The 24,466-nt window shown below is 34.6% G+C and overlaps 2 protein-coding genes across 8 annotated transcripts in view; both read left to right on the forward strand.

The window, feature by feature from the left end:
• Nucleotides 1–237: 237 nt before the first annotated feature.
• LOC100742296 lies at nt 238–7,359 on the forward strand. Of its 3 annotated transcripts, none has more exons than XM_033319498.1 (6): nt 238–842; nt 1,455–1,685; nt 1,827–1,976; nt 2,208–2,427; nt 2,522–2,626; nt 7,280–7,359. In XM_033319498.1, exons 1-6 carry the CDS (start codon nt 621–623, stop codon nt 7,282–7,284), a joined length of 933 nt encoding a protein of 310 aa, XP_033175389.1. In that variant the 5' UTR covers nt 238–620; the 3' UTR covers nt 7,285–7,359. The 3 variants fall into 3 exon arrangements, with proteins under 3 accessions (XP_033175389.1, XP_012238037.1, XP_003487590.1); XM_012382614.3 differs by lacking the exon at nt 7,280–7,359 and adding an exon at nt 2,704–3,020; XM_003487542.4 differs by lacking the exon at nt 7,280–7,359 and having other exon boundaries at nt 239–842; nt 2,522–3,019.
• Nucleotides 7,360–7,518: 159 nt separating this feature from the next.
• LOC100742420 (E3 ubiquitin-protein ligase UBR4) overlaps nt 7,519–24,466 on the forward strand; it is a 22,723-nt gene continuing 5,775 nt past the window's right edge. The window contains exons 1-36 of one of the 5 annotated variants that reach the window (XM_012382562.3): nt 7,519–7,680; nt 7,903–8,000; nt 8,091–8,545; nt 8,646–9,170; nt 9,248–9,411; nt 9,494–9,728; nt 9,816–9,933; nt 10,369–10,544; nt 10,620–10,788; nt 10,877–11,106; nt 11,187–11,310; nt 11,570–11,796; nt 12,177–12,386; nt 12,501–12,688; nt 12,763–12,904; nt 13,050–13,327; nt 13,452–15,709; nt 15,806–16,008; nt 16,102–16,261; nt 16,392–17,773; nt 17,846–18,003; nt 18,114–18,260; nt 18,376–18,408; nt 18,585–18,786; nt 18,866–19,055; nt 19,143–19,532; nt 19,618–20,204; nt 20,315–20,431; nt 20,640–20,852; nt 21,441–21,617; nt 21,702–21,876; nt 21,959–22,109; nt 22,204–22,582; nt 22,671–22,973; nt 23,048–23,280; nt 23,419–24,462. In XM_012382562.3, coding sequence (XP_012237985.1) covers nt 7,559–7,680; nt 7,903–8,000; nt 8,091–8,545; nt 8,646–9,170; nt 9,248–9,411; nt 9,494–9,728; nt 9,816–9,933; nt 10,369–10,544; nt 10,620–10,788; nt 10,877–11,106; nt 11,187–11,310; nt 11,570–11,796; nt 12,177–12,386; nt 12,501–12,688; nt 12,763–12,904; nt 13,050–13,327; nt 13,452–15,709; nt 15,806–16,008; nt 16,102–16,261; nt 16,392–17,773; nt 17,846–18,003; nt 18,114–18,260; nt 18,376–18,408; nt 18,585–18,786; nt 18,866–19,055; nt 19,143–19,532; nt 19,618–20,204; nt 20,315–20,431; nt 20,640–20,852; nt 21,441–21,617; nt 21,702–21,876; nt 21,959–22,109; nt 22,204–22,582; nt 22,671–22,973; nt 23,048–23,280; nt 23,419–24,462 — 11,963 coding nt within the window. In that variant the 5' untranslated portion in view covers nt 7,519–7,558. The remainder of the gene's footprint in view (nt 7,681–7,902; nt 8,001–8,090; nt 8,546–8,645; nt 9,171–9,247; nt 9,412–9,493; nt 9,729–9,815; nt 9,934–10,368; nt 10,545–10,619; nt 10,789–10,876; nt 11,107–11,186; nt 11,311–11,569; nt 11,797–12,176; nt 12,387–12,500; nt 12,689–12,762; nt 12,905–13,049; nt 13,328–13,451; nt 15,710–15,805; nt 16,009–16,101; nt 16,262–16,391; nt 17,774–17,845; nt 18,004–18,113; nt 18,261–18,375; nt 18,409–18,584; nt 18,787–18,865; nt 19,056–19,142; nt 19,533–19,617; nt 20,205–20,314; nt 20,432–20,639; nt 20,853–21,440; nt 21,618–21,701; nt 21,877–21,958; nt 22,110–22,203; nt 22,583–22,670; nt 22,974–23,047; nt 23,281–23,418; nt 24,463–24,466) is intronic. The other 4 variants (XM_012382563.3, XM_012382565.3, XM_012382564.3 and 1 more) reach the window with 4 other exon arrangements.

Here is a 24,466-nt window from a genome sequence, read left to right on the forward strand (position 1 = left end):
CTATAACTAAGCATGCCCTCAAAACTTGTACTACTTGGATTGCTACGCGAATTTTATATACATCGTCCTAAGACAATGATGGGTTTAGATATATTACACTATATATTTAATTTTTACAAAATATTACACTTTATTTACGTACTTTTTTTCTGACAACGTTATGTAAGTTATTCACATTGTTGACAATTTTTTAATTCGTGAAATTTATTTTATTTTAACCATTCTACAAAATTTAGTAAAACTCGTGAGTTACCGATGATCACCGCGACAGACAATGTGCTAAAAGAATATCGAGAGACTGCAGTGATGTCGCAACGTACATGCGTGTATGTCGAATTTTGGTGAGTTGCGAAAGGGCACCACCCCGTATGTGGAACAGTGCGGAAATTTGTAGATATAGTTAGGTTGAAGATGCGCATGAGTAGGTAGGGCTAGACAAGAGCTCGACGACGCAAAGGTAGTTTCTATAAATTGAGGAAGGAAGGAAAAAAGGGGTAGGGAATACCGATGGATCAGGTGAATCGTGGTGGTTGAAAGTGGTAGCTCAGCAGTAGACGGTAGACAGCCGGTAATCGAGTAATATTGCAGTCGATTGCAGGAAATCTGAAAGTTATCTCGTTATGGAGTTACGCGAAGTGAATCGCACTTTTGATACTGCGGAAGAAACTACGGAACTTTTATCGCCATCCCATCGCGATAACATCGAAATTGAAAGTTATTTCATCGAATACGCTATTCAAAAAGAAATGATAAATCGCAATCGATGTCCCGCTAGCCGTCGTTTACTTAGTCAAACAGCTCATTTGGCAGATTTTACTTTTACTAATGGCAATAATCAAAAGGTGGTGTATTTTATTTCTTTTTCTTCGTTTGTTGTTCTCTACGTAAAGTATATAACGATTTGATCAATATACCAAATACGAAAAATACGGCGAATGAATGCATTCAACTGATGACAGACGATACGTTATTGAATGATGCATAATCGGAGCGTTCCTTGAATCTTTAAAAAAAGATAGGTATAGTTTGCTAAATTTTCTTCCCAAATTATTTTACATTCGTTCATGTTGCATTTATTCGACGGATTGTCAACTTAAAGAAAAGAAAACAAGATAACTTATTAAAATCTAAAATTTCTGATATTGTACATACTTATTAGATAGAATATTCTATATAATATGTAATGTAAGAAACTTTGATATTTTCGCGAAATCATATTTATCGTGTGGTCCATATATTTTATCTTGTATTCAACTTGTGCGCGAAGATTCGACATAATCGGTATTTAATTTGAAGCACGAAAGAAAGTGGAAGGCGATTCGTAAAAGAGGGTTAAGAAGGAAAACAAGAATACTGTATAATATTTATTCTAAATGAGAATGAAACGAACGAAACTCGGAAGCAAATGACAGAACTTTCAGAGACTGATAATACTTGGTTCTTTCATGTTTTAGGATACGTCGTCCGTCGGTATTAGTATGATTCATACTTCGAACGCGAATTGGCCTCCTTCTAGAAAGAGGGAAGAGGCAAGAGCGTTGGAAAATCTCCGAAAAAGAGTGGAGCAATCGAAATTATATAAAGCAAATCGAATTTCAGATACCTGCGGATCGACTTCTACATCTTCGGTTTTGAATAATGATCAAATTCATCAGCTTGACAATCGACCGAAGCTGTTAAAAAAGGTGAGAGAACGAAATCTTTCAACGATCTAGGTCAAATGCTTAGGATACTAACCCAGAACGAGACGAACAAGCCTATGTGGTTAGTTTATCAGAATGGCACATTTTTACTGCCCCTGCTCTTTTTTTGTCGATACAACACAGATCCTGAGTAACAGGCCGATGAGTATCGCACATGATAGTAACGATTTGGAGACTGACTGGCGAGATAGCGAATTTATAACGGAATGTTTATGCTGGCACAATGTTTATCGACAAAGACACAATGCTCCACCCTTAACCATGTCGCCGCAGGTAGGGATAATGTTCTTTTAATATATAAAAAACAAAGTTTTTTGCTAACAAAGAGAAACGAAAAATAGAGGCAGGTAAAAATAGAAGAAAAGAAACATACACTTGTATATGTATACATAAAACCTACCGTATTACGTACGCATTGCATATGTATACATACATATGTTTGTATTGGATGAATTGATGCTATTAGAGTCTGTCATCAATTTGAAATTCAATATTCTTTTGCAGTTGTGTGAGTATGCACAAACATGGGCCAATCATTTAGCACACACCAACACATTTTACTATAGAAACGATCGAGAAGTTGGACAAAATCTTTATTGTCGACCTGGTGGTGCTGTCCCTACCGATGTAACCGGGCAAGATGTTGCATCGTATTGGTATTCAGCGGTGAAACAATATGACTTTTTAAAAGAACCGGATATTCTTCATGCTAATGTAAACGCAGGTATCTTCTTAAGGCAGTATAATGTAACAATGTAAATTATAGATACCATCTTCTCACACAATTAATTGGTTGCTATAAATATCATGTATTACAGGTCATTTTACGCAAGTAATTTGGGCAAGCAGTCGTTATTTCGGGGTTGGAAAAGCACGTAGTAGAAGCGGAAAAATCATCGTAGTAGCCAATTATCAACCTGTTGGTAATATATCCGGACAATTTCAAACTAACGTGTTACCCCCTTTACCCGAAAATGTAAATATCACTTTATCATCTCAACGACAACCATCCATAAAAGTCTTTCGTGACCATTACATTGCATCTGATTCGCCACCACTAGCATCATCCTCTGTACCGCTTTCGGATACAGCATCAACGGACAGTGATCATTCTTCCGTTAGTTCTACGCAATAATATAGACGACCGAATTGCCTTTTCTGCGTTTGCACGCGCGGATGGGATGGACATTAATCAGATTTGATTTCTTTCACCTTTTTCTTGTTATTTCATCTAACTTGACTAAAATTTAAGAAAGAGAAATACATAATACACACGCAATGACAAACCAGAAAGATTGAAATATGCTTACAATACATACATATATATGTACACACGCGCGCACACACGCACGCACACACGCGCACACGCGTTTGTATGTATTGTAAGCATATTTCAATCTTTATGGATATATATGGATCTATATATATATATATCCATGGAAAATGTTTGTAAACGTAAATTAGTCAATAATTATATTCGATTATTTATTTTTATTATATTTATTTATTTATTTGTTTGTCTATTCCCGCAAATAAGAAAAGGAGGTAGAAATAATAAGAAAAAACAGAATAAATTTTCATTTTAAAACTAGCGTGCAAATCTCGTAGAACAGGCATGTGCGGGTACTTTTACATAATTATGTGATTCGCATAAAATTTGATGATCTGAAAGAACTTGATATTTCATAAATAGGAATGGTAAAGAGCAAAAAATCGATATGCTGTGTATTATACTCTTATATATACATATATACATATATGAGCAGTATACAGAATTTGACATTTTTTGTACATTGTACGTACCATAACCGATTTCTTGTCAAGTAAAACATACTGTTTATCATAAATATATTATAAGTATTATCTATTTGTACTATATTAAAGGAAAAATAATATATTATTCGCTTGCAGCGATTCGTTCTTGGCTTATACAAATTACAATAAGTAAACAGACAAGATATTGAAAACTGTAGATTACGGGTTGGATAGAGTACAAATTAAATACAAGATCCTAAATCCGTGTAGAATTATCTACATGCTCATACATACTGCTCATTAAATGTATACGTTCAATTCGAGAATATTTTCTCTTCGTGACAATAGTATATGAATATTGTATATAACATGTTAAAAAGTGAAAATGTTTTAAAAATTTGCAAACTCGTAATACTTGATGAGTGCAGGGTAAAAAAAACTTGTTTGCAACAATTTAATGTGTAAGCAATAGTTTCATTTTTCGATAATGTTTAGTTATTTATGTATTTATTTATTTATAACGTGTCCACTTACACACGACATAACTAAAGATAGCAAAAGAATTATTCAATTCTCGTATAATTTTCCATGATTTTTTTTCAATGAATATTTAAATGGGCACTAAAATGAAAATGTACAACTTCATTTAAAATGATTAATTTGTGGACTGTTTTTCTTTTGGGTCAAGTTTGTATATTCTTCGATTATTTCCCTTTTTTAACATGATAACATGTTGATAACATACGCTTATTTATATAAATGACAACTTTATTCTGTAAATCAGATCTGTTCAACGGTGGAACCTTTGAGGCTGTGTAGTTCTTCATCACTTGTAGTGAAATCGAGGATCTTTGAGAAAAATATTGTTATTAACGATAGATGCCTTATACGTACCAGTGTTCCTCTACACTGAAACACGATCTGGAATTCCATAGCTAATCGGCACACGCGATGAAGAGATCTGATATATGTAAATTCTTCACAATTATATTGTATGCGCGTTGACGAAATTTGTATTTTAAGAATCTATCGTCCGCACTTAAAACATCAACGTTTACCATAAATTCAATGAGTTTCTTAGAGTTAGTTTGGAACTGAAAATTATTGATATATAGGGCTTTTTGTTATAAATATTAGATGATATCTTTTTGTAAAATTAACCCTTCGTTGGAAAACTGAGTCGTTATACCTCCTCCAAATTTTTATTTTTATTGACAAATTTTTCAAATGTTCAGCTTGACAAATACAATTTGTATAGCGTAATATAAACATTGATAAGTAATTATGAAATTTCAAAAAATTTTTTGAAAGAATAGATTGGTTAGGAAATTTAACTTGAATATGAACGATCTAGTTAAACGGCCTTACAGATTGTAAAAAGAGATGTTTATCTACGAAGGGTTAATATATATTCAATATCTAACAATCGGTATACCTAATAGAAGGAGAAACATGCCTAATTGCTTGATCCTTATGTATACATATACATATATATCTTCCGGGTCTCGAAAGTATACTGAATACCTGTTTCATAATTTGCGAACAAACAGATACATCACGGATTTATACGTGAATATATATGCTACGATACACGGAGATTTTATTTGCTCATTGATTTTATCTCTATGCAAACAAAAATTAACAGTAATCGTTAAAACTTTTCCTTTAATTTTCTAGATGTTACGATTTATTTGATATTTTTATTTTTGTTTGAGCGAAAGTAGTTATTATCAAATAAAATCATAGTGCTCAAGAAAATTAAATATACCAACAAGATTACATTTCGTTCTTAGATACGTAGCAAATAATATCGTAAATTTATCAAAAAATGATGCTTTTTTTTAAATTGGATTTACTTCATGGTTTCAATCGTATCAATAGTATAGGTGCATTGATCATTATGTTAAAATTTAATGTAATATGATTATAATTGAAAAAGTCGAGGTGAAAAAAGCAATATTATGAATCGAAAATAGCTTTTAATTGCCTATGATCGAGTGACTCAATGAGTATATTGACAACGAGTACCAAGTTGATAAAAATATAAAGAAATGTCATTAGGACGGTCTTATTATTAGCTTCTTTCAATCGACGTACTTCCAACAATACTGCCAGTAGTCAAATTTTGGTAAGCGAATATTCAGCTGTTGATCAAAGATGGTATGAAATCGTTTTAATTTTGTTGAATTTCCATATATGATTACAACGACTTAGAGTTATAAAATCTAAGGAGCAAAAGTCAATGTACTACGTTTGTATTTATCAATGTAAATCCGAATTTTAGAAATCTGGTATTTTAGTAACAAATAACATCAATACACGGTAAACGTTGTCAAAGAACACTTTTGTTGAGTACCAGGAAGCTTTGGTTAGGGGTAGCACGAAAAAACCTTCTACGAACTTATACACCTGCAATGATAGTAATATCGTACAGCTTTAATATTCTGCTATTTTTCGTATTTATAAAGTTTTAATACGACGATATCCTTGTACATTGCCTGTAAAGCGTGAACAATATTTTGTTATGCTTGTTTGTAATTTGTTGTTTATCCTTCTATTTCATAAATATAATCATTACTGTTAAACATAGCGTATGAATAAATGGTCGTCTAATTGAAGAAAAGAGATCTAAATTGATCGTTTACTTAAGCTTAAAAAAGGTGCGATAATAATATATTGATTTATGCGCGTGTGTTTGTGCGCCATGTGTATGCAATTCTTTTAATCTTTTGACTGCATTTTAATAATTATAAATATGTTGTTGGTGGAAAAGATATAGCGAAATCAGAGAATTAGCCAGACTTTAAAATGGATTTTGAAATAGAGGGTTGAAATAGAGGACTTGAAATTTAAGATTTTTTCATTTTAGTCTAATAAACATCAGCCTTAGGTGCATCTAGGTCAATCAGTATCTTCGCTTTAATTTATCACTGCAATATTTCTTTTCCATCGACACTATTGTTATTAATATATTTAGTAATAATAAACTTACTTGAACTTATTTTACTTTCATTTGGTGTAATATGTATGAAATTTTGTAAATAGGAAAAACAAATCTTGTTTAGCATTATCCATGAACTAAACAAGTAATTAAAAGTAATACATGCTACTTATGTATTATACATACATGATTTGCAAAAATTTAAGCCAATTGTAAGTTAAAATCTGCTTCTTCCCATTAGTATAGATAACTGATTGTATGTATTCATTGTTATTACGTTGAAAAAATATACTTTTTACAAAAACGTGTCATCTATCGCCTTCAAATACTTTGGGACATCATACTTTGCTTCGTCGTGTTTCGTATATCACTATTCCAGTACTTTTGAAATATAAGACAAATTTTAAAATAAGTTTTCTTCCATTCAGAAACAAAGATGATCTTTATATCATATCAATCCTTATGTTTATCTACGACAATATGCTCTGAAACCTTAAAATTAATTTTAATAAATGAAGTTTCATACACATTTTTATTATCGTGTTCGTTTGTCATTAGTATATGTTGTCGGCATATCTAAAGATGTAATTATGACTGACATAGTTCATAAGGAATACAAGTCAGTCAATGTAATATAAGAAAAAAGATGTGTGTGGAAACCTTAAGTCCAATACGCAAATCTCTAAGTTCGTACACATTGCATGATATGAAAAGTGTCTAAAAATTTGCAAGAAATCTTATTAGAGGAATCAAATGTGTTTATATATGAAATCGAATATTGCTTCTTCTTTATTCCTTTTTCTTTCGACTTGATTTGTTTTCCTGTCTGTTCTTCGTTTTTCTGAACTATTCTAATCTCTTTTTTTTTCTTGTTTTTTAGAGTAAATATTATGTACGCGTGCGTATGTGAAAGCTTGAACAGAATTCTACGTAAATGTATGTGCAGTTTAAAAATTGCGCAAGTGTAAGTATATCGTAAAAGAAGAGGAGGAGAAGTAATAGAAAGAAGAAGAAGAAGAAACATTCAGGGTGGACACAGAGGCATAATACGTAAAATAAACGTTTATAGATACATGTATAAATATGTAAACGTATATAGTTAAAGTACCACTGTGGAAAAAGAAAAGATAGGTTCGAACAAAGTCGAACAGTTTCAAAAATGGCGACCAAGATTCGTGGTAGCTATTCATGGTCAGCAGTAACGAAACCATTATTAGCAATATCACAAGGATCATTCGATAAAAATGATATCTTGGAATTGGCAAAAAGCATTGTTATACGGTAAGATTCGTAACGTTTTTAAATTAAAACGATTTAGGTACAAGAAATTATTTTGATTATAATCTCCGGAGTGAGAGAGAGAAAGAGAGAGAGAGAGAGAGAGAGAGAGAGTGAGAGGGTCGTATGTTTCCAATGACAACCCTGAAAAATATTTTATTTTTTTAGTTATTAATTTTAATCGTTTATTCATATAGTTTTATTTATCTTTGTTATAATTTTTAGCGAATATGACTTCCTCTGTAAAGGAGAGCTGTATGATACCTTTTATACATCTGTGGCAATTCTTGCAGCAGATTATTTCTGTAGTTGCATCAATACATGTAAGTTTTGAATCTTTGTTTTGTCTTTGTAAGGGACAGTTTTTTAACGAATTGTATATATTTCTTGACTAATTCTTTGTGGTTTTTCAGTTTCCAAAAGTCAAATATCTATAGTTTGTCAAGCATGTAGAGTTCTGCTTCTTCGTCTCATGGATAAATTATCTCATCATCAAGTTCAGTTAGGAAATGGGACACCTACTGTCTTAAGTACAAAACAACTACTGCTTCCAATTCTTGCACTTTGTACTGGACAATCTTTACTTTCATCTACTGAAGAAGCAGCCTTGATTGCTATGATAAAAAATTCTGACATACCACATGACATTAAATCACAGTTATCCCCAGAAGCTGAGAAGGATACTTCTCAATCATCTAAAGATTCTGAACGAATACAATGTGATTTATCTGGCAGTATTCTAGAACAATTGACTATGCCATTACAAGGTTCTACAATATCAATGCCTGTTGTTGTTGAAAATTCTAATGAGAGTGCAACGAAAACTACGAATGACAGTGTTGTTAATGATGTTCATTCAGACATAAAGGTATCTTCTATGACTCAGTTTATGTGTAACATATACATATATCTATGATTAATGACAAAGATAATATATTCATTCTAAAAATTTAATTTTTATTTTGCAGACAACATTTGTTACAAGTAACATAAATATTCTTCGAAATATGGATGTAGGAGACACGCTGTTAGATATGTGTTTAAATCTTCCCCACTTGTCATGTTATACTCGCAAATATCAAGCATATTTACATAAAAAAAGTTTCACTTTACCCGTGAATGCCTCTGACGCACATGCTATACGTCATAATTTACATTCTGTGTCGAACGATATTAATATCGTTCACAACGTAATATCTCTGTCTTTCTTAGAACCATTAACTCCAAGTAAACTAGAAAAATTATCGTTACTGACCATGTCTTGTTTATATTGCTCGATTGTATACGCGACTGCATCAAGTATTGTTGGAATAACGAATGCTGTGTCACCGAAGTGTAGTACAAATACCTCTGCTGGAACGCAAACCGCTTCAAGTATTAAAACTGCAGAAGAGGAGTATGATACTCTGGCGATTACCGTTGTTGAGAAAAGCCTCGAAATATTTGGTTTAGTCTCAAACGTAATTAAAAATAGCACACGCGCCGGAGGTCATGTAAGAAATTATTTTCACTCAATGCAAAAATTGGTTTGTTCATGTAACAGTGCAAATAACTTGATTATTTGTAATAGATTCTGCAAAATCATCTATTAATCGGAGTATGGTTGTTGGTGGCTGGTTTACAAGCTCAACTTACAGTGAGTGGTTTAAGTGCGACGGATAAGGGGAAAGAGGAAAAGGGTAAATCACCTAGTAAAGTACGTGATGGAACAATTCGCGTCAATCTTATGAAAATGTAAGATATTGAACTTTAATACTTTATACTACTTTAATGATTGATTAGAATCGAAAAGTAATTGAAAATTCTTGTATTTCAGACAACAAGGTTTTGGAGTACTTTCAGTCGCTTTAGCTTCTCATGCGCTTACGTTAATGAGTGCTCTGTTAGAAGATGTTTCGATCGAAGCAATTGCCGATTCTTCTACTCCGCCAGAACCCGCTCCATTGGATATACTTTCCACTGCTACTGCGCTTCAAAGGGCGGTTACTTTTCTACAAGCTGTACCACTTAATCATCTATTATTTTACTTAGCCACTATAAGTTACAGAAGGGTCAGTCTGTAGTAATAACGCACATCTACTTGTTTTTGATTAATACAGTATTTTTATTAACGCCTGCTCAATCAATTTATGTTGTAGGCGTGTACCTTGAAGAGAATACAAAAACATCCATTTGAAGGCGATGCTTTAAGTCAATCTGATTCTACTACTTACTATGAAGATTTACTAAGTTGTTCAGATAATTCTACTGATGAAGGTAAAAGAATATTTATTGTGCAATACACAAAATCGAAATTATATTACTTTTTTTTCGTAATCATAACGAAAATAAATAAAAAAGGAAAAGAAAAATGAATTATACTTTTGGCAATATCTTTATGTATTTAAATACAGAGTTGTTCATTGGATCATATAAAAAGAACCTAAATATTTTTCTATTCTATTATTTCACTACATTATTAAGAGATATAAAATAATAGTCAATAAATTTCATATATATATATATATATAATATAATACAATATATTAAAAGAAAAATTAAAAAGTTATATATATAAAGTGTGCATTTGCCATGTGTATATTTCACGTGATACATATTTTAAGTACATAATTTTAAAGTTGTTGTTTTTATAATTTTATCATTTACATAAGCAGATGATTAACGGTGTAAATGCGTCTTCTCGCTATACAGAAAAAACTGTTATGTCGATAGAGGAGGACAGCGAACCTATTTTGGGCTTATGGTTTGAGGAAACAATTGCCCCATCTGATGGATCACCGGCGAATGGTACAAAAGAACCCAACAATGAAACCAACGCTGAACGAACTGTAACTACTATTGTTCCTGATAATCGTGAACCTCATGGAGTAAGTGAATTCATTTTTCATTTTGCAAAAATCAGTAAGAGATATTAGAGTAATTAGTTTCATTCTCAATTACAGTATATATCATTGGCTACTAAAATTTTTCAATTCATGAATCAACATTTGATTGGCAATAGAAGTTCATATGTTCGCGAATATGTGGTAAATGGCTTAGTTGAACAACAGATGGTTATATTAGCGGCAATAATTAGAGATTTAGATCATGAGACTGCTAGGACAGAGACTGGTAGGTATTTATGTATTTGTTTAATAATCATACAGTGTTTACACATTCATATGATTAGTACTGCTACAAAGCATGCATTCCATTTTAGGCACTATATCGGTATTCTACGGTGCCACACTGGGTGCTATGTATTCCGAATTTTCTCAAGCTTTGAGTCTTTATACGCATAATTTACTTGTTCAAAATACGTTGAGCGAAAGTTTACAAAACACCCTTCTCCAGCATTTAGGTGTAAATCCATGGTCTGGGACAGAAAGTACAACTCCATGTACTTGGCCCCTTCAAGTCTATCCGAGAACATTAAGTGTGTTGGCACAGGTGTGGTTTTATTACATATCGGGCGTATGATTTCATGTAATCTTACAACTTTCACTAATTATAGGCATTGTCAATGATAGGTTCTTTTACTAAAACCTCGAGCAGAGAAAGAAGCAGCTTGTATAAGCATATGGCATCGTTTGATTACAACTATAGTAGAAAACGTATGCAATCCACCCTCTACATTTGAGGCAGAAAACGAAGGTAAGAAGGAACGATGCGTGTTTTTATACACGTGTAATATATAAGCAATAATAAGCATATACACAGCTAACATTACTCAAACCCAATCTATATGGTGTTTTGTATTTTGCTTGTTTCTGTTTTGTTTTCTTAATCGAATAGAAATATCTTTCTTTCCTTTTATTGAAACACGTTTTATTAATACAAGGTGAATTAAATCATAAACTTTTTTACATTTTGCCTGGCAGAACATATAACATTTTTATATCAATATTTGCAGATTTGAACGTGGAACACGCTCAACTAGTTTTGATTTTATTCCACTCTCTTAATTTCATGCAAAAGAAATCGGTACTACTTGTAACCGGTAGCGGTGCTGTGCGTTGTAGCGAAGCTGTTAAAACTCCAATGAAAGATTCTCAGTTACTGCATCTGTCACGATTATTGTTACTACTTGAATACATGATGAAACATCTTTATGATGCTCCACCCGCATTACTTGAACAAGTAAGTAAACTTATTCTGGTGATTTGAATATTATTACTATAAAAAGCATTTAGTATTATTTCCCGTTTTTCATAATTCTCATCTCATTCTTCATTTTCATTTTCATATTATATATTTTCATTTATATCATTATGTTCTTTAACGGGATTACAAAGAGTACACGTTATTAATATTGCGTTAGATAACGTGAATGCGTAAAATGCGAAAATAATGACGTGTTTGTTATATATGAGCAAAACGCGACAAGATACCAGGGCCACCAAATTGAAAGATACATTTGAGTGGTAGTAAAAATCTTGTACATTTCCATCATGAGCTAAGTATGAGATGTTCATATATGAATTTATTAATAATTTATAAATTGTACGATTAACACATAGGTTCGATGGAATCTATTTTCTGCGACGAGTTTAGTTTGTGATGCAAAAGATGGTAATAAACAAACGGCTCGTATTTTTACGCCATGGACAGTAATTGAAGACAATTATCGTAAAATTGGTAATCAAGATGAATTCTCAATGAAGCCTCGGTTTTACAATCTTTCTACTACAGATTTCAATAATCAGGATACTCCAAAATTGGATGGGGTGGTTGGTATATTATGGTTTATTGATAAATTGCTACAAAACAATTCTTCGTTAAGTTTCTAATTCTATTTATAATATAATTTTTAATTGCATGTATATTGTATGTATGTTGTATAGGCTTGTAATTTCATACTGGGTGCACCAGATAAAATGAAATATCCTCTTTTGGTTGATGCATTAATAGATATTTTGAACGTACTGAATCAAGCTGATATGCAAAAGAGGACTAGTAGTGATGGTAAAGATAAATCGCCCACTTTCATAGGATTATGTGCGATTCGTTATTGTTTTTCCATATGTTGGCGGTAAGTAATACACGATATATTTTTTCAAGGGAATGTCATACTCAAACCTACTGACAGTTAACAATTGTTAACAGATTATTGCTAATGTTACCACCATCTACTCTATATATGGATAAACTGGCTCTTGGTGAGGAAATTCCTGCTGGACCAATGTTATTATATTCTTTAATTTGGGGACCTAGAGCCGCATGCAAAACTTTTACCAGTTGGATGAATGTAATGTTTGATTTTAATCATATTTTATCATAATATCTATAATTTTATTATAATAATCATAAATTAAGATTAAGTTGATTAAGTGAAATTGCTATGTTATCGGAATATTTAATTAAATTTATAAAATTGTTATTTCTACTAACAGGATTGTCTAATCAGACAAGGAATGTATGCGCAATATGCGAGAAATCTTTTGAAAACGGTATCATCTACTGTAAACTCCCTCAAATATGATGTTACCGTCGCAAAAAATTGCATTACGGCATTGAAACCAGAAACTAACTATAACAATAAAATAATACCGAAAAATGCGTTACCTAAACTTAGCTCATTGTGTATTTTGGCTGCAGTTATTGGAAAATTACAAATTCTTTTTTACGAAAGTCTATCGAAGAGTCAAAACGAAACTATCGAGAGTTCGAAGTAAGTTAAAGTGATTATATTCTCTGACGATACACCTGTTGAACCTATATTTGTTACACCTTTTTCTTTATTTAATTTCAAGTATTATTGGCCCCTCTTAAACTCAAATTTATTCTTTGTACAGAAACACACAAAGTTCAGAATCCGGAACTACGAATGCAAATAAAATGATGATCAGTATATTACCACATGTTCTCTCATTAACAGAATCGATTCTATACTCGTGTCGATCAAATATATTGCACGAGATGCTCGAATCTTTCGAAGTAGATGGTAAATACGGTCCTCGAGATTATTCTATACTTGACGATATCATTGCAATGGCAAGTGCAAATTGGTCAACTGAAGCGTCCTTGATCTCGTTTTTACCAAATTCTGTAAAATCTGTCATAGATAAATGGAAATCTATCAGTGTTGTCCATATTCCTTGGAACACTTATACGAATGACGTTATACCAGCGGAGAGTTACATTCTGGCTACTGTGTGTCAACATATCAGCTCACTTTCTGAATATCCGACGTTTTCTATTAATCCGTCTTTGAAAAAGTTGTTGCGCAATTTAGTTACATTTATAGTAGAATATGTAACTCCTACAACAGCACCAGAAAACACGGACGTGCATAATCAAGCATTGGATATTCTTATTGCACTATCTATGGATGCTCGCACAGATTATCTTCAAGATATGACTAACAAGGCTTTGACAAAACTGCTAGGCGATAGCGATAGTGAAGCACGACAACTACGAGAACATCTTTTTGTATTGCACCGTACATATAATTTGATAATCGAATATACGAATGACACCCAAGATCCCGTCAATATTACCGTTAATGAAAAAATCATGAAACGATGTATTAAATATTGGGAACAACTATTAGAAAAACCGGTCGGATGCAAAGCATTAGATTTATTCTTTGCACCAAACACCAATCGATCCCTTGTTTCTGTATTGTTATCTATAACATCTTCACAATCTTCACAACAATTTGCCACCCACGTTTTAAGATTTTTCAACACATTGTTCAAAACAGCTGAGAAAGGCAGTGACGGGTCATTAGAACGTCTTTGCGGATCCGTATCGAATTTAGCTCATGTAGAGCCAGAAAAGTTGCAAATATGGTTGAAACAAATTATTTTAGGAGCAACGAGTATTTCTCCAAATGCATCGTTGACAAACGTACAAACACCAACGATGGTAACTACAAATGCGTTGGTTGCCGTTGCTAATACAACCGAAGATGCCCCGAAATCGGACGAGGTTGCTAATGTACCGAATAATGAACAAGATCGATGGTTAATTTCGCTATCAAACGATTCAGCTAGCAATAACCAATCGACAAGTATCACTGATGATCAACAACAGCAACAACAACAGCTTCAACAGCAACATTCGATGCATGAAAATAGTCGGCTTTTACGAGCGCTTACAAATTATATAGTTAAAGAGAAAAGCAGCGTCGATGAAGGTGTACCTGTTACGATTCTTCGAGCCCTCATACCATTAGCTTATCACATTCTTTCTCCAACGATTGAGGGCAACGGATTCTCCGATTTAATGAACGTTATGTCCACATTAGCCGACGCTGGTTCCGAGAAAGGACACACTTTACTATTTAAAGCCGCAATCGAATGGATTGAACTTTGCAAGGAACAATTGATGAATAAAGATCTTCAAAGTTTGGATAAACCGTTACCATTCGTCGAAGCTGGCTGTTGTATACTGAATTATGTAGCAGATGTAGTAAGTGCGATTTGTCCTCAATTAATGCAATCACAAGATCGAGCAACTAGTCCACCATGGGAAGGTGCTACTCCAGTTAATGATGTGAATGATAGCGATTGGATAGACGATATTCCACACGAAGATGAAGATAGTGCGGCTGACGATTCTGATGACGACAGTCTTTGTAACAAGTTATGTACGTTCACCATCACGCTAAAGGAGTTCATGAATCAACATTGGTATCACTGTCATACCTGTAACATGGTAAACGGAGTTGGAGTCTGCACAGTATGTGCTCGCGTTTGTCATCGCGGACATGATGTTACCTATGCGAAATATGGAAATTTCTTTTGTGACTGCGGTGCAAAAAATGACGGTTTTTGTCAAGCTTTAACTAAACGAAGTCCTCAATCATCGGAACATCAGACCAACACAACTGCTGTCGGTTCTGGAAATATAGCTGCATCGACCAGCATTTCGACAGGCGTTGCTAGTACAAGTTACGGGAATACGCTTGGTACGTCTGTTGAGAATCGAGATCTATTCCTCACAAGCAGTTTACGACGAAGAACTTCGAGCCCTTTATATTTGTCTGACAAACAAGAGAGACAAGGACGCGACAAACAGAGACATGCGTATTTGGCTAAACAATTAGGTAATTATTTTCGCTTGTACTCATTTTTTGTTCGATCGGAGAATTCTTTTATTTGCTTTGAATTCTCATTAACCTGGTTGATAACTCATTGAACAGAAACATCGAAGGATTGGATACAAGGTTGTCTTTGGAAAAGTGGTTTGGTATCGTCGTTGGTAGATCTGACACGTGCTTTACTACCGGCAGTAGATGCATCGTGTAGAAAAAACTCAGCAATTGGTTGTCATGCACGCGCTCAAATGGCACTTAAACAATTACACACGGTGGATAAAAAGTTTGAATATACCGATCAGTTAATGGTATGTGCGTTCGTTTTCTGGCAATGGCAAAGGATTCATTGTCTATAACGGTGGAATTAACAAAATTACATTATTGTGTGATGTTAATTTCAGCTTCCCACATTGGGATCCCAAGAAGGAGCATTTGAAAATGTTCGAATGAATTACTCGGGAGAACAAGGACAAACTATTAGACAATTGTTATCTGCACATATGATACGTCGCGTTGCAATGTGTTGTCTATCGTCCCCACATGGTAAAAGACAACATTTGGGTGAGTGATTTTGTATCCGTGTCTTCGCATTTTATTTCGATTTTTCATGTATCGCTTGATGATGTATGTATTGATTCATTTATTTTACTATAATTCGTGTATAACATACATATTCTTTTCTTTTTTATAGCGGTTTCACACGAGAAAGGAAAAATAACAGTGTTACAATTGGGCGCATTGTTGAAACAACCTGATTCGTCGAAGAGAAAATTAACATTAACGAGACTTGCTTCTGCTCCGGTACCCTTTACTGTATTATCTGTAACTGGAAACCAATGGAATGAAGATTTCTTAGCAGTCTGTGGTTTTAAAGATTGTCACGTATTAACTTTTAATACTTCTGGAACCGTGTCAGATCATTTAGTTCTGTATCCTCAATTGGAAACTGGCAATTTTATTATAAAAGCAATTTGGCTGCCTGGATCTCAAACTCAACTTGCTCTGGTCACCGTAGACTTCGTAAAGATTTACGATCTTGGAAAAGACGCTCTTTGTCCTCAATATTATTTTTTAGTGCCTACCGGAAAGATAAGAGATTGTACATTTATGCATGCAGAGGATGGTATATTTTATTTGTTGATAATATCTTCGGCCGGTTATATTTATGGTCAAGCGATGGATGAGGTAAGCTCAGCAAAGTACGGACCTTTCTATGTAACGAATACTCTCGACGTATATCATCCAGAAATAAGAGATAATGGCCAAGTTGGCGGTGGAGGTGTGTCGATTTATTATTCGCATGCTTTACAATTACTCTTCTTCAGTTACGCATGTGGTAAAAGTTTCATAGCACCTCTTAAATACATGGAAACTGATGTAACAACTGTTTTTCAAATTAATCTTACTGGTAACAAAAGTTCGAATGGGAACAAATCAAACAACAATCAACCACAACCATTATGTCAATGGAGTGAAGTACCCAATCATCCTGGATTGATCTGCTCAATTTTAGAAACGAGTAATAATCCTGTAATATTAATGATTAAACCTGATACAATAATGATTCAAGAAATTAAAGCTATTCCTGCTAAGGCTAAAATAATGGACATGGTTGTCATAAGACATCCGAGTTCAAACGCCGAGCATCGCACGACTTTAATTCTATTATGTGAAGACGGAAGTTTGAGAATTTATATGGCTGGAATGGAACAAACTGGCTATTGGATGTCTCCTACTGTTCAACCAGTAGGTACGATGGCCACGGTTAAGCCGGCTCGAAAAAAGAAAACCATCAAAACGGGAAAACCAACAGGATCCGTCACTTTTCCTATTGACTTTTTCGAACATTGTCAAGTGATGAATGATGTGGAATTCGGTGGTAATGACTTGCTACAAATTTACAACGTTGCCCAAATTAAACATAGGCTCAATACAACTGGAATGTATGTTGTTTCTACAAAAGCAATGGGATTCATTGTTGAAGTTACTAATAATGACGCTGTTTTGGTTATGACGGGAATTCGAGTATTACTCGGAAATCAAGACGTTCAAAGAGCACCAGTTTACATCGAGGTAAATCTAATTCGATCTTCAACTTTACTCAATGCTTCATTTGTATATATATATAAAATACTCTGTTTACAGGTGTTTGGTAGAAGTATTCGCACAACTTTAAGTAGAAGCCGTTGGTTTGACATACCTTTAACTCGAGAGGAAAGTCTTCAGGCTGATAAAAAATTAACTATTACATTTGGACCGTCTCAAGATCCTGAAGGTGTCATTATGGTGGATTGTATTAAGATGTATGTAAAAACCTGTAACGACAAAGTATTGTTATGATAAATTAATTTTCATTCATCATTTGTTTCTTGTTTTCTCTTTTTCTCGACTTTATTAATGTTTTTACATTTAGATACGGTAAGACGAAAGACGCATTTGGCTGGCCTGAAGAAATAGAAGATGTTCCGACAGGTCAATCAACGTCTGCACCGGTCACCACGATAAATAGCGAGACAGATAGTGCCTTATCTGCACCTACATCTTTGTCCTCCGTTGATAGGTATCTATACAATAATAATTAAAAATATATACATATATATACAATTTCTATTTTAATGTACATACATCTGTTAATTATGTACAATGAAATCTTTTATCGTTGCATAATGCTTTAGCACAGCAAAGGACAATTCCCTTGATATTGATAGGTAAGGAAAACTTGAAGTAATTAATCATTTATGGATTAATTAAAGTAAGAAAAACTTTCGAATTAGATATATATATATATATATAAAATTTCATATAAAATACACTATATACTATATAGAATATTACAGAAAACTTCCTATGAAGAATGATATTATTTGAAGTATATTAATTTTAGGATGATCGCAGGTATGTTAGAAGTTTTGGAATTATCTTTCAATGTACCCTCTAATGACGAGAACAAGTTACCACTGAAAGCAACAACTATCGAGGTAGCATCGCAACTGCTCATATTACCGACTCCCCCACCTGTACAAATGCATACAACCGCGCTTTTAGCCGCTTTACATTCATCCAAACAAGCATATCATCTTCACAAGGTGAGTTTCACTAAATATAAATATGTCTTTTATTATTATTATTATTATTGCTGTCATTGTGATTGTTACTATTATTTAGGATCATGTATTGCTATCACATGTATTGGAATCGTTGAAATCTATGAGAGAACTTGAGGACACTCGTGACATAGATGCAGAAAACTTTTATAGACTGGTACTTATAGTTCGGAGTATATCCATATCACGACCACAAAATCTTGCCAAGTTTACCGACCAATACACGAACAAACCAATAGATGAAACCAATGGTAAAATTATTATCACTGATTAAGAGAAAGCTACTTAGTCCATTTGTGCAATAATTAATAAATGTTACATTTTGCTTCTGGATTTAGTACCAATTTTTGAAAACGATCGACAAAGTATTAGCCAGTCTCGTAAAAGCGCGGATGAAAGTCAACAACATTTAGTAGTACAACTTATGGAAATGCTGTGGTCTTTGCATATGGCTTATCCAAAAAATATGGCCCTTGCACCGGTTGTAGTCCCAGGATTAACTCATGCCGAAGGAACGATTCATGCGATTGTCGAAATAATACACGCATTTACGACATGTGATGTGGAAAAGAATATTCCCTTAGCTGCTAAATTATATTTACAATTATTACTATCATCTGATACGACCATCAGTTTCACTGTTAAACAGGCAATAATCCGCGTACTTCGACCAAGGTACAAAAGAAGAAGAGTTTATATACCAAGTCCCCCAAATTGTAGCACACCAGGTAAAGGAAATAGCGAGATGTCATATGCGTAAATATAAATAGTTTTGATCATTATTCTAATTAAGTACTTGATACGTACATACAGGAACGGCTGCGGATACAGAAGAAAAGCCAACAACATCATCTGTGCCATCTCATCGAGAATTGCCAACAACCACACCAACAGCGTCGACAACAGATCGAGAAACAGAACAACATTTAGATATAGAATCAATAGGGTCGTCAGTGGTTGATCCCTTAGCAGTTATGTTAGTAGCAGATAATAATCAAGATTCATCTACTCCTACAACTAGTGCGGTATCCACTACTACAAGTAGAAACTCAGCTGGTGGCACTAGTGGTGCTGGTACCAGTAGCAGTAGTAGTAGTGGACCGATAGCAAGGGGGGCGGTAAATCCTTTGGAAACGTTGCTCGGTTCGGGAAGTTTCCCACAGATATTAGACGTACCACCAGATACCGACGACGAAACCATGGTGGAATTGGCAATCGCACTTAGTTTACAAGATCATGAAAGTGGAAATGCTGATTTGCAAGTATTACAACAAGGATTCCAACAAAGTCTTTCGAACTTACAAGGATTGGAAAACCTTCAAAATTTAAATGGACCAGCATTGGAAAGTTTACAAGTATTAGCAGCGCAAGGTTTGGTTCAAGTTCAAAATACAAATTCGGTAAGAATTGAAATTTCAAGTGAATATGTTTAAGAGAAAAAGGAAAAAGAATTTCAGTGGAATTTCAGTCAAATCTAATTTTTTACCAGTGAACTTTCTTCCCTTCCCAGGGTCAAGAAGGTGGAGGTCACTACTCTGACACGACTGCTTCTGCTGGAGGCTCAGATGACGAGGGATCAACTGCAGCTACAGATGGCAGTACGCTGCGTACATCTCCGGCAGAACAAGTGAGTTACTGTACGGTTTTCTCAACCATCGACAGCAAGTTGAGGCTGTGTTTGTCGTGTTTACTTTCAATGCTGTTTACTCTCGTAGCTGTTTGTTTATTGGTAATGAGCAATACAAAGAAGAAGAGAAACAGTGAGAGAGGGCGGAGGGAGGGAGATTATTTTATCGTAGATGGTAGTGTAATGTTTGGGATATATTTTATGTTAGGGTGGTAGTGGTGGTAGCAAGGGTAGCGAGAGCGGTGGAAGCGAGAGCGGAGGAAGTGCTGTAGACAGCATGACGGGGGAGCATAATGTATCGGGAAGGAGCTCCGCGTACGGAGACAATGGTCCCGATTCTATACCTCCGATTGGAGGAATTGGAGTCAACCAAGCACCACGTTCCGAAACTAATTCCGTGGGTGTCCCCGCGGCTTTCACCGTAAGTGCTTCCGTCACTGCGTTCGTCGTTGGCGTTACTGTTTTTCATCGTTACTCTGTATTCAGTATATTATGACTATGATTATGTGGTGAACAACAAATACTTGTTTCTGATCTTTTCCCAAGTGTCGCCTGCGTTTCATTCATCTTGTTCGTCCATTCGCCCCTCCCCAATATACATTCGTCCGTTCGTTGTTCGTGCAACTTTTTTTTAACGGTAGACTCTCGATATGACAGACGCGTTTGTATTTAAAGTTGGTTCACTTTCAGTTTCAATTCCAGTTCCAGTCTCAGTGTTAGTTTCAATTTCGATATTAGTTTTAGTTTCAGTTTTAGTATTCAGTTCTCCAACACACACCTTCGTACTCGCGCATCGCGTCTCGAAACACCCTTTACAGGTTGTATTTTTCAATTACTGTTATATCTACATTAAGATATGGTATGTTCAAAACGAAAGTCTACCGTAGGTAATTCGCATTCTCCCTCTTTTCTTCTTTCCTCTCATTATATTGATGCTCTTTACTGCTCTGTAACAGAAATGAGCTATGGATGAATTGCCATTATACAATAGAATTACTTTTTTTGACAGGTCACTGAGCAAGAAGAAGGTACAGAACAAGAACACGCCACGGAACAAGAAAATGACACAAGCTGCGAAACTACTGCAAAACTGCATACAATACGATTATTATTGCTCGATAAGCTTATGCGGTTCGTCCCAAATTTAACGAACGTATCCGGTGTTTTGACTGTTCCATTTATGCAGGTTTGCTTATTTTTCTGCATATTTTGGCTAAATCCTTTGATATGTATAATTTCTTTATTAAACTTAATGCAAGATATTTTTTAGGTTTTATTAATGTTAACTGCCGATTTAGACGGGCAAGAAGAGAAAGATAAAACTTGTGTTGAAAGACTACTTCGAATATTGGTAACAGAATTAGAAATGGATAAACCGGATACAAATAATATATGGCAGCGTACTAACAAGCGAGAAGTTCATTTGGTTATTATGCGGTTACTAAGTGAGTGATTTAATGATGAAAGCACATTGATCTGTTTATCTTTAATCATAACATAAATTAAAAATTTGTTTATCTATTACAGGCGTTTTAATGTCTCGCTCGAAACATACTGCTAAAACACAAGCGGAAAGTTCAAATTTTATTTCTCAAATGGCAGCCTCGATACTCAGCAAAGCTGGAGTAATTGATTATTGTTCGACATTACTAAAAGCATTATTAGAATATTGGAAAACGTATGATATCAATAAACATCTATATTGAAATATATGACATAATGAACACATCCAGCATGTACTGACCTATATGCGTCTTTTCCTTCTTCTATAGAACGTCAACCGAAGAAAGCGATACTATACTTGGTGGTCAATTGCTTAAAGAACATCTTACAACCTCACTACCTGACATGTCACCGCTCTTTTTGCGACAGCATGTTAAGGGACATGCTGGTGATATATTTGAACCTTATCCGCAATTATTAACGGAGATGGTGTTACGATTACCCTATCAAGTATACAAATATGCTGAAAGCAATTCAACACAGTCAGCTTTTGAACAACCATGGTATTTTTATCTCTGCGAGTATATGATGTCTTATCAAGCACCACTCGTTAGAAGACAAGTACGCAAATTACTACTCTTTATTTGTGGTAATAAAGAAAAGTACAGACAATTACGTGACTTGCATGCTCTAATCTCGCATATTCAGGTAAGTTGACTTTGCTGTTGGGATTTTTATTATATTATATGTGTGAGTTACTCATGCAGTACTACATTACACTTATCACACCTTTTAGTCAGTCCAACAATGCTGCACTGCTGGTGGATTCGATCCTCTTCAATCGCGTCCACATTCCATCAATTTACCATATGACTCATTAGTAGATTTAATCGAACACCTGAAATGCTGTGTTGAAATTGCCACAAGTCGCACAGGAAATTGGCAGCGATTCTGTTTAAAACAGAATACAGTACTCTCTTATTTGCTTACTGTATCAACGTTGTTGGATGAAGGCGTTAGTCCCACAGTATTGCAACTTTTGCAGTGTGCTATATGTTCAAGCAATAAATCGAAAGAAACGAAAGATACTAAAACGAAAGTAAGCGATGTCTAGTCTTTTTTAAAAAAGGATTATTATAGAAAAGGAAATAGGTTATTCTTTTGCTTTGCTAGGAACCGAAATCTGGGACTGTAGTAACTTCAAAAGAAAGGCGAGAACGAGAAAAATCAGAAGATTCGGATACGGAAGCTAAATTCGAGGAAGCTCAATGCTTGGCATTAGTCGAACAAATTCAGAAGCAAGTTTCTCCAAACCTGTTGACGAAATTTATTCAAACATTTTTACTCGAAACGAACAATACAAATGTTCGTTGGCAAGCACATTCCTTGATACTGGCTATTTATAAGTAAGCAAATTTAAATTTTTTATGTAACCTTCACATTCTTTGATTTTCTTTTCTTTCCTATTTGTTCTTTCTTTTTTCTTCCATTTTTTCTTCTTTGTTTTTCTAAATCTAATTGTATCTCAATTGTACACTACGCAGAAATTCTGGCCCAGCAGATCAAGAAGTTCTACTAGACTTACTGTGGCGTTTATGGCCTTTGTTGCCAGCTTATGGTCGGAAAGCGGCACAATTCGTCGATTTGCTTGGTTACTTTTCCCTAAAAACTCAGCATGCAAGTAAAAAGATGCACACGTATATGGAGCAGGCAGTTGCAGTGCTACGCGCACAGAATCAGTTACTCGCACGTCATCCGAATGCGAATCTGTATGCGAATCTTGCTCAATTTGTCGAATTGGATGGATATTATTTGGAAAGTGAGCCTTGTTTGGTATGCAATAATCCCGAGGTATCAATGTCAACAATCAAGCTTTCCTCGATTAAAGTTGACTCGAAATTCACCACAACCACACAGATTGTAAAACTAGTCGGTAGTTATACGATAAGTCGCATAACTCTTCGCATAGGCGACCTGAAGAGAACAAAAATGGTGCGTACGATTAACATATATTATAACAATAGATCGGTTCAAGCGGTAGTCGAGCTGAAAAATAAACCCGCCATGTGGCATAAAGCTAAAAAGATAACGCTGGCTCAAGGACAAACAGAAATCAAAATGGAATTCCCGTTACCGATTGTTGCCTGCAATTTGATGATCGAATATGCAGATTTTTACGAGGATATACAGGCTTCTTCGGAGACCTTACAGTGCCCACGATGTTCCGCAAACGTGCCTGCGAATCCCGGTGTTTGCGGTAATTGCGGAGAAAATGTATTCCAATGTCACAAGTGCAGAGCTATCAACTATGATGAGAAGGACCCGTTTTTATGCCATGCTTGTGGTTTCTGTAAATACGCCAAGTTCGATTATACGCTTACTGGAAGGCCCTGTTGCGCAGTTGATCCTATCGAAAGCGATGATGATAGAAAAAAAACGGTAGCGACGATTAACACTTTGCTCGAGAAGGCTGACAGAGTGTACAAAACTCTGATTTCAAACAAGCCAACGTTAGAAATGTTATTGATTAAAATATCAGAGCATCGATTGGACCGTGGTTTAGTGGAAGAAGGTGCAGCAGCGGCAGCGGCG

The sequence above is a fragment of the Bombus impatiens genome, unplaced genomic scaffold (genome assembly GCF_000188095.3).
Source record: "Bombus impatiens unplaced genomic scaffold, BIMP_2.2 scf_0155, whole genome shotgun sequence".
Lineage (NCBI taxonomy): Eukaryota > Metazoa > Arthropoda > Insecta > Hymenoptera > Apidae > Bombus > Bombus impatiens.

Coding starts and splice junctions, on each gene's coding strand:
- LOC100742296 (XM_003487542.4), top strand. CDS start 621: ATGGAGTTACGCGAAGTGAATCGCACTTTTGATACTGCGGAAGAAACT. Junction 1,686..1,826: donor GACCGAAGCTGTTAAAAAAG/GTGAGAGAACGA, acceptor GATACAACACAG/ATCCTGAGTAACAGGCCGAT. Junction 1,977..2,207: donor CCTTAACCATGTCGCCGCAG/GTAGGGATAATG, acceptor ATTCTTTTGCAG/TTGTGTGAGTATGCACAAAC.